This window comes from Pomacea canaliculata, linkage group LG1 (genome assembly GCF_003073045.1).
Source record: "Pomacea canaliculata isolate SZHN2017 linkage group LG1, ASM307304v1, whole genome shotgun sequence".
Taxonomy (NCBI): domain Eukaryota; kingdom Metazoa; phylum Mollusca; class Gastropoda; order Architaenioglossa; family Ampullariidae; genus Pomacea; species Pomacea canaliculata.
In genome coordinates this window covers 12,144,880-12,161,119 of record NC_037590.1, presented here as the reverse complement: position 1 = coordinate 12,161,119, position 16,240 = coordinate 12,144,880, and the positions used below count along the sequence as shown (strand labels likewise).

Sequence of the window (16,240 nt, the reverse complement as noted above, 5' to 3'; positions counted from 1 at the left end):
CCAAAGCCAAGAGACGTTGCAGTTGGTATACGATTGTTGCCAAAGACTCTTACAGCGTATTTGCAGGCATTAATATCTGTGTTGAAATGACAGACAACATAAGAAATAAAAATTTGTTGGCGAAGTGCCGGCACCAGTCGCCTTAGTATCAATTAAAATTCTTATGACCTACCAATTACAATCTTGACTCCTATCAACAAATTGCCCCATAAAAAATTTGTTATCTGCTTAATATTAAAGCCCTTTCAGGGAAATTCCATCATCGGAGAACGTCATATGATTGTATATTCAAGGATTTATTAGCGGGTTGTTACGATTTATATTTTACTGTTATTCGTGCTACGTTATGTCACTTTTCGTTTGATAGAGTTTTATTGTGAACTGTCATTATCATATAATCCCATTTGGTAAATATCGGAGATCTTAGTATCATTCCAAGAGCCCCTGGGAATACTTTTACAACGTGCTTTCATATACCTGTACTATACTGACAGACTATTCACTTGGCAATCATTAGGCAGTCTTATAAAACTGATTTGAAAATTGCTATTCTCTAGCTAACCCATTCCTTCCTAACATCGCAAAGAAAAATGTAAAGAGTAGTTGGCGATTACCCTGCGGTGAATTAAAGTTACTATAGGCAGAAGATGCAATGCAGCACCAGCAAGTGTGCTCTGTGAGGATTGACTACAATTAAAGGTGCTGACTAAAGTGGACCTACATGAGAATCACGAGAAGTTTAGCCCTGCGAGGTGTACATAAAGGCGGAGCCTGACACGAGACGTGCTGGAGACATGATCAGTAGCGACACTACAGAACAAAGGAAAGACAGCTTCCGCCCACGACTCCACCCTGTAACCTACTTGTAGAGGAGTGCAGCTGTGGGTATTTTCGTTCAGACCACTTCAGCAAAATACATCTGCCAGCTTTCTTCCTACATCTGCTTGAGTGTGTGTAGAACGTTTACTACTCACATCATGCAACCGCTACCACTCTGTTACAAATTAATACTAAATGATTCTATTTTTAATGGGACAGTAGTGTAAATTAAATACTAAAATAATCACATTTAATAGAACAGTAGTATATTTAGATCGCAATACTAATAGCATCAGTGAGTGGCAAAAGAACTTGTTTGCACAATTTACAGCCTCACCATCTTGGCACTGGCATGGTTCGTAGGTCCTCCTGACCCGTTGTTCTTCAAGCACTTCACATGGGGAAATACACTTGCCTCTAAAACACACACGACTGACACAAGAAAAAAATCCCAAAATGATCAAGTTGGACTTCCTGGATAATCCGTTTTCATATGCACAGTAAATCAATCTACATAAAAGTCACAATGACCATTACTTTTATTAATTCGATAATAAGTCACCCTAATTTTTATCGTCAGCATCATCCTTACTTCTACTCTTCTATCCTCCGGGTGTTTGCTGCTCGCTTCACCATTCATTTGTTACTTGTTCGTTACTTTTCTTCTTGTGCTTGACTCGATATGAGGTCTCATATCACACTGATATAAAGCTGACTATCCCTTTCCATGATACAACATCAGTCAGTCGTCCTTTGACCGGTGTCTGTTGTGTGGGGAGCACATGCATAGACGCGGTAGCTGACAGGACCTACCACTCTACTGTGGACGATAGTCAGCAGTCCTATCTAGCTTAGCTACTACTGCTGGTGCTGTTGAGATCACGATGCAGATAATTAGCTGCCATCTTTGGACAGGGTGACTCCAAGTTATCTGAAACTTCTTTTTGTCTTCAATATGTTGCAGATTTCAGGGTTACATAAAGATTTCTGCTTTGCCGCAGCCACTGACCATAGATTCGCTCCTTTCATCTCCATTCCATATGCCTATGTACATATCTATGGGAATGGAACTTATGATGTGTGGAGAGGGTTTCGAGATTGATATTCTCCGAAAAAGATATTAACAGCTCCTTATGGTGATATAGAGTACATTCCTTGATGTACGCCTACTGTGAGTACGAAAGTGAAGCTTTCTATTTGAAGCCGCACTGATTCTACAGCTAGCAGTTTCTGTAGTGGTGCTGATTCTGTTCTGTACAATATAACATTCAGCATGACTTTGCTTGGATAGCTGAAAGGCTTATGGTTCTGGCACTTATGTATAGTCTAGCACTGATTTGCTGTGATAGGGGTAAGTTATTGGTCTCCGCAGATGGTCGATCTAGGCTTTCATTATCTCTCTTCAAAAGCTCCTGGACTATTTTCTTTTATGTTTCCAGTGAGCCAGGCTTCCTCCTGTCCGACATCCACATTCTACAGTTTTCGCGCGCGGCAAATTTTTCCATTTTAACTGTGGTCTTGAAAACTTCTAGCAACGTTTGAGTCTTGCAGTTTCTCAGACTAAAGCGAACACAGGGGTGGAGGTGATGGTTGTTTGAGAGTTGCTTCCCTCTTACCTTCAGGTTCCTTAGAACAGGGTCATGGTCGATACCTTATCAGCGCACTACACGTACTTGTCTTAACCTTGTTGATACTGGATTTGAATAGTCTCGACAGCAGATAATTCGATTTGAGTTATGAACCTATCCGTCTTCTGATGACTGCGTGATCGCTTTCTTGTCGTGGATGTAAGGTGTTGGCTAGGTGAGTCGCTGTCTCTGCTCAAATTCAAGGGACTCTGGTACCGCTATCGTCCGTTGCTTACATTTGCAACTCCTCTACCTATTGCTGGTAGGCGTCTGGCGGACCTGGCTTCCAGTCACGAGTACAACGAGGATGTCCTTTACGGAACTCCCTTCACAACTTGTGTTGTTTGGGTAAACTCTTCATTTCGTGAATTCCACGCGTGAAGTTAGGCATTAATACTTCGACAATTGTTTATTGTGGGCTGAGCAGAGACATGAAGATCAGCCTGTTGGATACGGTGTGTACAGCTGATGAGTCTCTGGCGACCTTGTTGTGTATGAAGGCCACGCCGCTACTCCTGTCTAGCATCGTCCCCACTGTACTACAGCTTGTCATATGACAAACCACAGGCATTAATTCAGTGACTTGTGAACGAGTGATTGAATCGTTTCGAACAAGAAGGACACTTTAGAATAGCTTTCTTAACGCCTTATAGTAATATTTTTTGTACGATCATTGACAAGAGAAAATGAGTAAGAATTTACTAAGAGGTTAAGAGGTTAAGGTCATAAAAAGCTTTAGATGTTGACTGTTTAGCTACTTAATATGTTTTAGCTCCTTAATAATAAAATTTTGAGAGAAACAGTCGAAATCGCTGCCCACGATTTTGCTTTGCCACAGGTTGTAATGCAGAATCTTTGACAGTGACATTGTTTATTGATTGTTTGTCATTCTCTCAATTTGTTTGCTTCTTGACCTCTGCCTACACGCTCTCATAATTCCGTTTCGAACGTTGCTGCGCAAATCCTGTTTTAAGGACGTCTGTTTTGAGGTAAGGTGATTTAATAGATTACCAGGTTGGAATTGATACAATCCCCAACTTGTTTGTAGTCTTATATACATAACACAACTAATAGCCTAGGTTTTAATATGTGTCTTGGCAAGCGGCGCCATTGGTACAGGGAAAGAAGGGGACAACGAAATCTGAAGCACTGATCACGTTAAGGTCTTAAAACGAAGAAAGTAGTTTACCAAGCTCTTTGTCATAATGCTTATTATATACTATTGGAGAGAGATTTATAATTGATTCAACAGGTTCTGTGAAATCTTCTATTTATACTTAATTATATATATTTTAATATTTTTATTCTTCTTTTGTTTTCTGTCACTTACAAAACCTTACCTTTCGTGCGTTTCTGTTGTAATGTCATTGTTACTACTTACTATGAGATCTATTTGTAGGTCTAAACCGTTTAAAGTCATGGAGAGTTTTCTTGCAGAATGTTCTTCAAGATGACGTTGAACAGCACTTATAGGTCACTTTGCCTACAGTAGGCGTGCGTCAAGGATCTCGCTTCCCACCCGGTGCTGTTCAATATCTTCTCGCACAACATCCTGCGTTACACCCTCCACTACCATCAAACTTCCATTTCCATTGGTGAAAGGCCTACATATGGTATACATCTGTTAACAGGTACTCACAGAGAACTGCAAGACCTTACCAATAGACTGACGTGTACCTCCATAAAGGGAAAAAAGTAAACTGTCACACACACAAAATGTCGATACTTCATAATAAAATTATTTTCATGATTTACTTGTTAATTAAAACTCAGTTGGCCTTAATAAGCAAACATTGCTCCTACTTCACTTATGAAGCAACAAAAAAAAAACAACTAAAAATAGCAAATTAAAAAAGGATACTCGCACTTTGAACTTTCTAGACACTGATTGTCGGGGTCTGTTTTACATTCGGTTCCCGCTGGAGCAGTAGTGCAGTTTCGGCAACACTTGCTGTTGAAATCACTAGAAACGTCAAGAAAAAATGAAGAACTATACTGCATATTACATTTTGCACTCGTACTTTTATTATCTGGCTTTCATAAAAAGATAAAGGATGCTGGTACGATATCGGTGTTTTGGAAATGGGAAATGCAAGCACTTCACAAACAACTTGCCTGCAGCGAGCGTTTTCTCTGAGCAGACAGATGCTGCTGCAGCATTTGTCTTTGCCCTCCAGACCGTCTGCTCCTGCATCGCATTCTTCTCTAATATCAACGACTCCATTGCCGCAATGAATTTCGTCTTGAGCACTTTCTGAAACATGCAGTTAGCAAGAATCATTGCTACTCACTTATTGTTGTTTTCTTCTGTCGAGTATTTGTCGATTTTAAAGCGTAACTTAAATCCTTTCAAATGCTGGTATCTACAGCGATGTATTGAACATCTCATAGCTTATCACTCTTGATTTAGGCCCTTAGGGAGTCATTCTGCTTCAGCTACCGCAAGAGTTAGATAACATTTGCAAAATAAATGTCTGTCTACCCTTTTATAAACGTAAAAGAATGTTATCTTTCCAATCCTTCAGCTTTTCTTTGATTTAACCGTTCACTCAATTTAAATAAATGCAGCTAGTGTTTCAACTGGTGGAAAGTCGATCTGCAACCTGCGCTTTGCTAACGACCTGAACCTGTTCTAACAAAGAAGCAAGACCTTACCAACAGACTGACAGACAGTTCGAACGGATATGGAATAGAAACCAACACTGAAAAGAACAAAGTTATGTTCAGTGGATACGACAAAGCAGAAATCTACGTGATTGGGGTACAGTAAGCAGCTTGAAGCTTTTTTTTCCTACTCAATGAGCATTCTTCTGAATGGATACCTGCGCATTATAAATTGACATCATCATCATCATCATCATCATCATCATCATCATCATCATCATCATCATCATCATCATCATCATCATCAAGTACTTAGGAGCCATGAGATAAGGTATACTATCTAGTACAATCTGCACAAATTCCTGGTAGCACCGAGCCTGGTGTAATGTTTGTACGCCGTTGTTTCAACGAAAGTTTTCTTTCATTCAAAATTTATAGACTCTATTTACTAGACAAGAGAACAGTCATCAAAGAGTGTGCTTCAAACAAACAGATAATAATATGCTCGTTTTAACAGCTTACCTATAAAGCATCGCTGGCTTACCCAACTCAGCATAGGGGAAATAGAGTCTATGCTGCATGGCGAAAAGCGCTGAAAATTTGTAAAAACATATTGCAACTAAAACATACAGATCAGATTTTAACAAAACTTGAAAGATTTTACGCCTTTATCGAAAATACTATAATCAAAGAGCTAAAACATAAAAAGATATAGGTTTTAGAGGTGTCCAGTCACTTAATCCCCAGACACTTCATCCCTGACACTTCATCCCCGACACTTCATCCCCTAGACTTTTAATCCCCAGCCATTTCATCCCCAGACATTTCATCCCCGACACTTCATCCCCGACACTCAAGAACAATTTTCATATCATATTGTTGAAGAACATTAAATTTACTAGCTTATATGAACTTTAACTAATGTTGTAGATGTTCAAATGACGTTGAAGTTAATAGCATGATTTGAATTTGAATTTCAATTAAATTTTTCTCTGACTTCATAATTTTTATAGTTAAGGATTTAGTTTAGGGATGAAGTGTCGGGGATGAAGTGTCGGGGATGAAGTGTCTGGGGATTAAGTGACTGGGAACCGGTTTTAGAAAAGGGTTTTGAACCTAAACACAGATTATGGTCTGAAGAAATCAAATAATATTTAAGTAAATACTAAATACTGCATTCAATTAATCAACAATTATTATTACAATGATATCGTGCAATTCTAATGTCTTCATTTCAAAACTTTTGATAACAGGCACATTTTTAGTCATTAAAAATATCAGAGCAAGGAAACACAAATTACTGAACTAATGCCACAGTTTTGATTTTTACAGGACATACAACATACAAACATTAAAATATCACATGCAACATACAAATTGCTATGCTAATGAACACATATGTGGTATATGAGCCCAAAACTAAGTGGCGGGTGGCTTATCTGTGTAGTAGGAAACGAGGAAGGTGTGGTGCAGTAAGGATGTCGAGTGCTTCTATGTTTGATCTTGCCGTCGATTGCACCATCACAAAACAGCGAATAAAACGCAAAATGTCGAATGTAATAATTTTATCCGTAAAAAAGATTAGATAAATAAAGAGTTGTCTGAAGGTTATGTAGACCTTACAGTTAGAGAACTAAGCTAACATAAGTGAAAACACAATATTATGGTCATGAATTAGTTTTTTGATGAAGTGTATATAATGCGGATTGTGGGTGTGTTTTGTACAAGTGAAAGCAGAAAAGAAAAACTGTCGTAATAGGTACTTAAATTAGATTGCACTCGATGATTTGCAAGCTGTAGTCCTTTGCAGATGATTAATAGAGAAATGTTTCTTCTATAGTTATTTCTCATTAAGCAAGTGAGAGGATAAAAAGTAACAGTATTAATAGGATTACTATTGACAGAAAAGTGTTTACATTATCATGCTTTAGCCACAATTCTCATTGTAATCTGTTCACTAAGCAGATATAAATTTTAATAGCCAGTGTCTGTCTTTACATGTAGGCATGTTTGTCTTTTCTGCTGGTATGCTGGAAATTGCTTCAGCTGGCTCGATGCATATATCATATTTTTATTTACTTCTAGTAACTTGAATCTGGTAGGAGGATAAAGAGCAAATTTAATGATGGACAAGACCTTAGGTGATTTAGTGGAGATCATGTTTCTCTCTGTAATGGTCTTTTACAAGATACAAGATACAAGATATCTTTATTGTCTATAGTCGCAAGAGACAGAAATTTTTCTTTGTTGGGAGCTCCGAAAAAAAAACCCCTATAAATACAGCCTGGTCAGTTGATCTATGGAAGGCCTTGTTGTAGCTGTCTGCTATCTGAGCGGCGGCATCCTTGTTGTCAGGTCTTTTAGGGAAAATAACAAGCATGAACAGAGAAATGATGAAGCTATTACGTAATGTGTACTAAAGATGATCGGTACTTACTGATATTACTAGCGATGATGATTTTGAAATTTTGTGGGGGCTTTCATTACACTTGTTAAAATGACTGGAACATATTCTAAAAGCTTGTTTTATATAGGGGGCGCCTAGCGCAATGTCAATGTAAACTGTATGTCATGTGACCGCCGGCCATCCCTGTTTGGCGCGCCGGCCTCAGGCTGTTGACACTGACAGCCGCAGTAATTGGTGTCTTTCAACCTCCCCCAGCCAATTATTTTTCCCTATCCCCTTCCTAGCTTAAAAAAAAAACCATAAAGAAAAGTATAGCGCAGCAGGTTTGTGACACAGTGCTGCGGGGAATTTAGTGTGCTGCGGTAGTGCTCGTGTACAAAAGGTTTAATAAACTGATTTAGCACAAGCCACATGTTGTCCACAAGGCGTTGCTACTGAAGGTAATCTCCATGTAGGCATCACAGGTAAGGCATGATAGTGACTTCGCCACCCGCTCCACAGTCATTAACAATGGAATCCACCAACGTCAGGTTATTTCCATGACATTGTCATCATGAGAATTTCCACTGCAGATCAGTAACTCAAGATGAAACCTTGGTTCATCACTTCGAACCTGAGTCGAAGATTCAAGGCAAACAGTGGACACGCTGTGCTTCTCCATCCCTCAAGAAATTCAAGGGCAGTGTAGGTTGGCAAGGTGACGGCTTGTGCTTGTTGTGATTGTGAAGGAGTAAACAGGATAAATATCTTATACCAGACGATATCAATAAGGCGCAGATATCAAAGATCTAAACTTCACAAGTAGCAACCCGCATGGTCCGTCAATCAAACAATCAAAAGCAGCATGGTTTACATGGTTTCAAACGTCGAAAAAGTGTAAGTGTCAATAAAGAAGTTTTATAATCCTGTTAAGTCAAAAACCTAAAACAAGATGGAAGCGAAGAACAGTACACAGAATCCGTCGGTGAATGAAAATATTGATTGGATGAAACGATGCAGCACAAGCAATGAGGAACAATCCAGAACAGATGAGAACGACACAACAAATATCACAGATCGGTTAAATACGTTAAAAAGCGAACAGATCCATTGACAAAAAAAAAAAAAACAAAACAAAAACGGTAAAGAGCTAGTTTTCTCCATCCAGTTAGGAGAGGGACATCAGTCTCTTGAAACCTTATTTTTATTGATGGTTTTATGGCCATTCTTCTCACGGTTGTGAAATAGTTATGCCTAGGTGGGTGACTGTCTTGTTGAAAACTTAGCAAAATTATCAGCCTCTTCATTTCCCTTTATTCCTATATGGGATGGAAACCAGAGGAGTGAGAAGAACACGACGTTCAGCCTTTAAGTCCCTTTAAATATAAGTAACCAAAATTTCTTCATTTATGTATAACCATCCTTTAAAAACTTTGGTGAACATAGCCACATATTTCGTGTGTACTCAACGTATTTTCCGTTTTCCTCGTAACCACGCCTCCTCGAGGAATTTCCTTCACTTTTCTTCACCATTCTTGCTGTTTCCATTAGCTGTCACGTTATCACAGTTGATATATGGTGGAGTCAGAGCAATTTTGCTCGTATAACATTTAGAGATAGAAAAAGGCATGAAACCCGGTAACAGCTATTTTACTCTGTTGATCTGGCTCTCTAGTGGAAAAGGCATATGCCCCTACTCATACTTAATAACAGGGAACCCAGATATTTCCCATTTACTTGTGCTGCTAAATCAAGCGCTGCATGGGGTTATTTATTTATTAGTTATGTCAGCAACATTTAAATAAAGCAATTTCTTGGTAATAGGAGGTTTTGGGCACAAACCACATTTAATAAGTGGATATGACGTCTAGTCAGCTCACTGGTGAACTACAAAATATATAACCAATAATAACACATTAAAACAGACATAAACATAACCTATATACGTACCATGCTGTTGATCTGGATTTGTGGTGGTGCGGACGGGTACATGATGTAGCGACCACCTTCTTGGTCGCTAGGAGAACATTCGCCTTCTGGATCGTGTGGAGAACCCCAGTTGTGCCCTGTCTCAGCAGTAAGTAGAAATGTTACCACTCGTATTGTTGTAGGACTGTACTCACTCAGAGCACTATACTTACCTAAATACTACAGTAAAACCAAAATCAAATCATAACTAGGAAGGTCTTCAACGGAGGGAAACTCAACCTGTCTACTTTCATTCCACGAACCCTGACTTCCAACACCTGGAAATTGAGGTTCATTTATTTAATTGTTGGAAAAAATAATTATGAAATCCTTATCATAATGATTTTCTTTGTCATATTTCGCCATTGTTATGTTAAAGATTTGTAAGGGCATTCACTTTCCAGGAAATAGCACTCCATCCATACGTGTAAACTGGTAGACAACGCATCAAATGCATTATTTATAATTTAAGCGTCTTTTATGCAAAAAAGTTACAACAGTGCACAAACGATCCTTCACAAAAATCATATTTTTTACAAGAACGTAATTTCTGCAAAAGGTCATTAATTAAGCACAATAGGGTGATTTTATCTGGAAAACAAAGAGAAAGCAGAGACAGTAGGTCAGCCACAACCCATCTCGCCCCAGTCATATCGACCTCCTGCCACCAACCCAGACATGACTAAAACGACAATGTCCAAAATGATCGACAGCGATTCAGCTTTTTATATTAAGCCTGAAGCTTTAAAAGAACTTTTAAAGACGACGTTCTCTTCAAAGGTCAATATGAACCTCGCCAAAAAGAAAGTTCATAATTTTTTGTCAGATGTCAATGTAATCACGCTTTACGAGATCATGCTTTCTACTACTCAAGATTAACAAAACACGTATACCACATTATGTTTTAGCATAAGACTATAATTTTTCGCTATCACATCATTCCAGTTTGTTTGTGTCATGCATCATATTGCTCACCAAGCTCTTGACAGTCGCAAATCCAGTAGAAGGGTAGAAGGAGGCGTCAGCATGAACAGAGAAAATTTTCATGATGTACACTCTATCACAAATTGTAATGTGTCCTTAATAACAGAAAGGAGATCGACCACAAAAAACCTGTACGAAATTTAAATTATAATATAATGAAAACATTTTTTATTTACTAAAACACATAAAATGTAATGAAATGGCAATATTGGACTGAAAGAAGACTACCAATGAGTTAATAAACTTCTTTGAGTTAGCATAATATAGTGTCTCCTTTTAGAGCTCGTTTTGACTAAAGTTCTCGTGACATATTTGCTGAAATTCTATAAGCTAAACATCAATGTTTCTAAGTGTGCGAGCAGTTTGTATAAGTGAATAATATTGTTTATTGTCCCAGTTTTGCTCGTCCCAGATAAAGGGGTTACAAAACTTAATAATTATTAGCACAGATCTCCTGTATTTATAGTACAGCTCTTATGGCAATTTCTCATACCTTAATAAACAAGAGATGTTTTCAAGTGCTTTTCTAGGTAAACGATTTTAGGGGAGCTGCACTATTTGTGCCCAGTCGCTAATTCATTTTGTATTAGGGTATATACACATAGAGAGAGAGAGGATACCGTCTACACTCGTCAGTAACTAGGGCATTTGCATGCGGTTCGTGGGGTGACACCTAGCAATCACTTCATTAAGTGTCGACAATGCCTAGCTTTTCTTTTCCAAAAACCACTCTTGATATTTTGAAAAAAAACCATATAGATCACTATATTCTATAGAGCACTATATTCAATTTATCAAATTGTACCTCAAGTTCCAAATATTTGAACTTACTGTTCACAATATTTATTTAAGTGGTTTTGTAAACCTACCAGTCGTGTCAGAAAACACGGTAACAGCACTAGCGAAAAGTAAAATATATAGTTGCATAAGATCGGGGGAAAGTTGAATACTATGCCGTCCCTTATTCCTGATGTTACTTTCAGCTCATTTATAAATATTGAAAATAGTATTGGGCTGCAGCATCGGATTGTTTGGCACCACGAGGACTCAAGACACATTGTTAAATCAGTTCTTACTCGAACACGCGCCTACAAGTTTCCTATTAATACCTGTTTATATAGAATATGCCAAAAACAATACCTACTTCAGAAAAGCGCAGCAGGCTCTTATGACACGATTGGTGTATATTTTACAGCATTTAACTAACATAACTTCTTTTTTAGTTGCCTACTTGAATTACTTGTTTCACTATAGTCTCTTTCAAAGTGAATAAACAGAAGCTATTATTTACTCACTACATTAAAGACGATACTAATCTGCCAGACAACTATAGAGCAGACCTGGGCAAAGGCTGTCTCTGACCGGCCCGCCCGCTGGCCCGTCCACCAGCATATATATATACTTTATATACAGTATTGGGTAAAACTGAGTTAACTATATTAGTCCGGCCAGTTTCTCATGCGGCCCCTTGGGAAAATTCATTGCCCACCCCTGCTATAGAGAATGCTCGTAGTAAAGTCTATAGTTCTATTCTAAATAGAAGGATTAACAGGTGGATGGAATTAAATAATCCGGTTGGGGAAGAGCAAGGCGGATTCAAGAAGGCTTCGAGCACTACAATGTCTGTGATAAAAAAAAAAACAACAGTATATACAGCCTTCATAGATTCATGTGATTCTTGTGCACGAAGCGGATTCTGTTAACCGTTCCGTTCAGACAACTTTCGTTTAACAAATTGTCATTACCGTTGCATGAACATTTTTTTCGAGCGCTTGTTTAGTTAAAAAAAATTGATTAGTTACGTCCCTTTGAAAGGGAGGGAAGCCTGTTTGAACGAAAATTACGTTAATTTCCCAGAGTACACGTTACTTTCCACTAGCAAAAATGACGAGACAATATACAAAAAATGTGGGACTTGTTCAACGATTTTTTCAGAGGTCTGGAATCATTTCCGAAATTCTATGGACAACAACGTGTGTGCATTTTGTCTTTGTTTTCAAACATCAAACTCTGTTTCTATCAGTCTAACTTCTTGTGAGATGACAACCTGTGTAAACACTTGCTTGAAAAACTTGAAAAACTTTACTTCATCTACCCGATTCTGTATGGATTACAATTATAAAAGTGAGCTCTCAAGCAATTTTCGGGTAGAGTATTCCTTTTCTACACATTTTTATCTATCATTATCAGTTTGAATTATTCTTCTATCTCCTTTAGTTATTTTTTTTTAATTTTTGGAAAAGGGAAAAATTATCAGTCCCAGTGGGTCAAACTGCCCTCTAGCCTAGATGTCTTCAATAAGTTAATTAAATAGCACGTTTCACTTCTTCTATAGTGATTGGAGCATTGGTCCAACTATTATCATCGGGACTGTCATTTCTTTCTGTCATTGCTTCAATACAACTGTTATCTTCTGTCATAGTTCCCGTAGGGACAGCTTTAAAAACTGCATCAGAATCACACGAATCTTCTTTGAAGAGAGATTTTGTTATGAATTAAATGTGGTAGTTGTCTGTGCGACGTGTCGCACGACGTTGTCAGCGCTTTGATGCGAGTATTCTAGTCTAATTTGTTTTTGCATTTGTTTACATTCTTCCACAGATCCGACTATAACTAAAGGTGTTTTCAAACTTCGATCGGTTAGCATGGCTGATGTCATGCTGATTTACAATCGAAAATTTCTGCTATCGCTGCGCAGAAGACCACACAGGCCCCTGATTTGAATTCAAGTGACATTCCGACAAAGGGCGGGAACAGAAAAAAGAAACTGAGAGGATCTAGAGGAGAAATCAAACACAGACTGAAGAGAAGAGGGTGCCGACATCAATTGCCAACCATCACCCTGTCGAATGTGCGCTCCCTTCACAACAAACAGGAAGAACTGCGCTCATTAAATTTGATGGGGACTACCGACGCTGTGACCTCTCAGGGTGGTGAAGCAAGTAGACCTGAGTCCAGCAGATAATTTTAAAACCCGTATCCATGTCGCCTACACAGTTGTCGAAGACTACCTTAAGGAGATTAGCATCTTTAAAATATACTTTATAATCTCACACTTGCAGCAAAATTGTTTTAAACTGAAAAAATTCGAATATGTATTTATTGTTATGTGAGGTGATCCTGGCTGCCTGTTACGATGATGTATTTCTCTGATGTAGGCGCCAATAAAGATCTTCTGTCATAGTTTACAGCTGTCTTCATCACCTTGCGCCTGTCTATCTGCAAGAACTCATTCGCTGTTACCAACCCCAGCGGAACCTTCGTTCAGCAGCACACTTCAGACTTGAACGACCGAGTGTTCAGTCAGGGAATGCTAACAAGAAGACTGCGGGTTTCAGATCCTTCTCCAATGTAGCCCCGCTTTTGTGGAACTCGCTTCCCCTCTCGACCAAGGAGTCTGATAGTTTTGGATCTTTCAAGAAAAATCTTAAGACTCACTTGTTTAAACTTTTTTGAAGTTTTCATTTGACCTGCAGTTTGGTGGCTGCTGGGATCACCGCGCATTGAGCGCATCTTTGTGATGCGGATACTAGCGCGCTATAAAACTACATCATCATCATCATCACCTCTTCTGCTTCACAGAGATATGGTTAACACATGAGGAGACATTCGGACTAGAAGGAGACACAACGATTCGATTTGACAGGAATGCACAAGCGACAAATACGCATGTAGGGAGAGGCTTGTGTATGCTTGCAAATGAGAAATGGGCCACGAACTACACACAGAACTACACACAGAACAGACTAGTATGAGATACTGACAGTGTCCTACAGGCCGCATTATTTACCTCGTGAATTCGGCCAAATCACTGTGGTCCTCGTCTATGTGCCCGGCCCTGACTTCAACCTCGCAGCTGAGCACATTGCAGACACATATAATCGAGCGACAACAAGATCAGTTGATCAGCCCTTATTTTCGCTCGGTGACTTCAACCGCTGTGATGTCAGTAAGCTGCTCCCCTGTCTCCATCAATACGTCACGTGTCCCACCCGCCTCGACAGAACTCTAGACAGCTGTTTCGGTAATGTGCCGGCCGCTTATGTTTCAAAGTGCCGGCCGCCACTGGGCAGATCGGACCACAACATTGTTCATCTGCTACCCACATACAGACAGCTCCTTAAACGTGAAAAGCCACCAACACTATGTATTATGACAGTGGTTCTTAACCTTGTTTGAGGTACCGAACCCACAAGTTTCATACGCACATTCACCGAACCCTTCTTTAGTGTCATCACGAATTGCGGGTGTGTCTTGATCCCCATCACGGAGGCTCCGCCGAATCCCTGAGAACGACTCGCCGAACCCCTAGGGTTTGATCGATGCGCAGTTTGATGTGAGACACTTCAGCAATGAAGCAGCAAATATTTGTTCTTCACTGTCGGCAGCCACTGTCACAATCTGTGAGGGAGATGTTGTCAGAATTCTCTCTTATGTGAACCCGCGTAAAGCCCCTGGACCTGACCAAGTGAGAGGCAAGGTACTCAAAGAATGTGCTAGTCAGCTAAGTGGTGTTTTTACCAGACTTTTCCAGCTCTCCCTTGACTCTCATACATCCTCAACACGGGTACCCCTCAGGGATGTGTGCTTTCCCCCATCCTGTTCTCTGTATATACAAATGAGATTACTATTAATAGTGCTATTCTCAAACTTGTGAAATATGCCCTTGTGGGCGGCCTGAAAGACGAGTAGTCCCTGTCACAGTACCTGGCCTGCGTGGGGGAACTGGAGGAGTGGTTTGACCGCAGCTTTCTGGAGCTGAACGTTGAAAAAACGGAGGAGATGGCCTTTGGAAGAGCATACTAAGAAAGAGATGGCACAACCCCTCTCTCCATACCAATCCAAATCAAGGGACAGCAGGTGCAGAGAGCTGTTGTATTCAGGTACCTTGGTACAGTGATCGACGGGAGGCTCTCCTTTAATGATCACGTGAACCAAGTGTACAAAAAGGCCCAGCAACGGTTGTACCTTCTGTGGAGACTCTTCAATGTCAGCTCTGAGGTGCTGGAGACTATAGGTCTATTAAGAGCATCCTCTCATTTAACATCGCTGACTGGTATAGTCACCTCCTACCAGAGGTACTTCGTGCCGGCAGCCATCACCATCCAAAATAAAGGCACAAGGACTCAGGAGGAATCACACACAGACTGAAGAGAAGAGGGTGCTGACATCCATCATCAGCCATCACCTTGTTGAATGTGTGCTCCCTTCCAAACAAACAAGACGAGCTCTCTGCGCTCAATCTAAATAATTAATGAAATGCAGGGATTTCTGTCAAAGGCCAATAGATGACATAGATGACAATTTGTAATGTTGTTTGCCTACAGGGAATGAACAGATAGTAGTATCAGCTGACAAATTACTAGGAGGATGTAGAAAATGCAGTTCAGACATTTCGTTGCAATCTGCAATGCCAACGCATTTTCTTTAAGAAACAGAAATATAAAGCTTTGAAATTTCATTGACCATTTGACGGAGATCAAAACTACCATGATGATGTATCTTTACTCCTAACTGTGTGTGTTAAATATCTGTATGAGTATGTATCCTGCCCATGGGAGCAAAAGAAAAATTTCTGTCTTGGGTCTCCTCTACAGACAATAAAGTCTGATTTGATTTGATTTGATTTGATATTTCATTTTCTGTTCTGTCACAGATCTGACTATAAGTGACAGTACATAGTCTACCAAAACGACTCGACTGCAATCTCTATCATGTTGTCATACAAGTGTACAACAGTGTATTTATCATAGTATTCGTGTATTTATATACCTGTAAATATAAGTATAGATAGGTAGAAGGGAGTGAGTGAGATTGTCGATGTCATTATTTTCCTTGAGTAATTTAGTTC

The 16,240-nt window shown here is 39.4% G+C and overlaps 1 protein-coding gene across 1 annotated transcript in view; it reads right to left on the bottom strand.

Annotated features, from left to right (window-relative positions):
• Positions 1-16,240, bottom strand: part of LOC112559955 (ADAM 17-like protease) — a 130,702-nt gene that overhangs the window by 42,673 nt on the left and 71,789 nt on the right. The window contains exons 14-19 of the mRNA XM_025231511.1: positions 10,381-10,386; positions 9,388-9,503; positions 5,574-5,643; positions 4,563-4,701; positions 4,315-4,410; positions 3,967-4,051 (exon numbers count right to left, since the gene is read on the bottom strand). Of these exons, the coding sequence (XP_025087296.1) occupies positions 3,967-4,051; positions 4,315-4,410; positions 4,563-4,701; positions 5,574-5,643; positions 9,388-9,503; positions 10,381-10,386 (512 nt within the window). The remainder of the gene's footprint in view (positions 1-3,966; positions 4,052-4,314; positions 4,411-4,562; positions 4,702-5,573; positions 5,644-9,387; positions 9,504-10,380; positions 10,387-16,240) is intronic.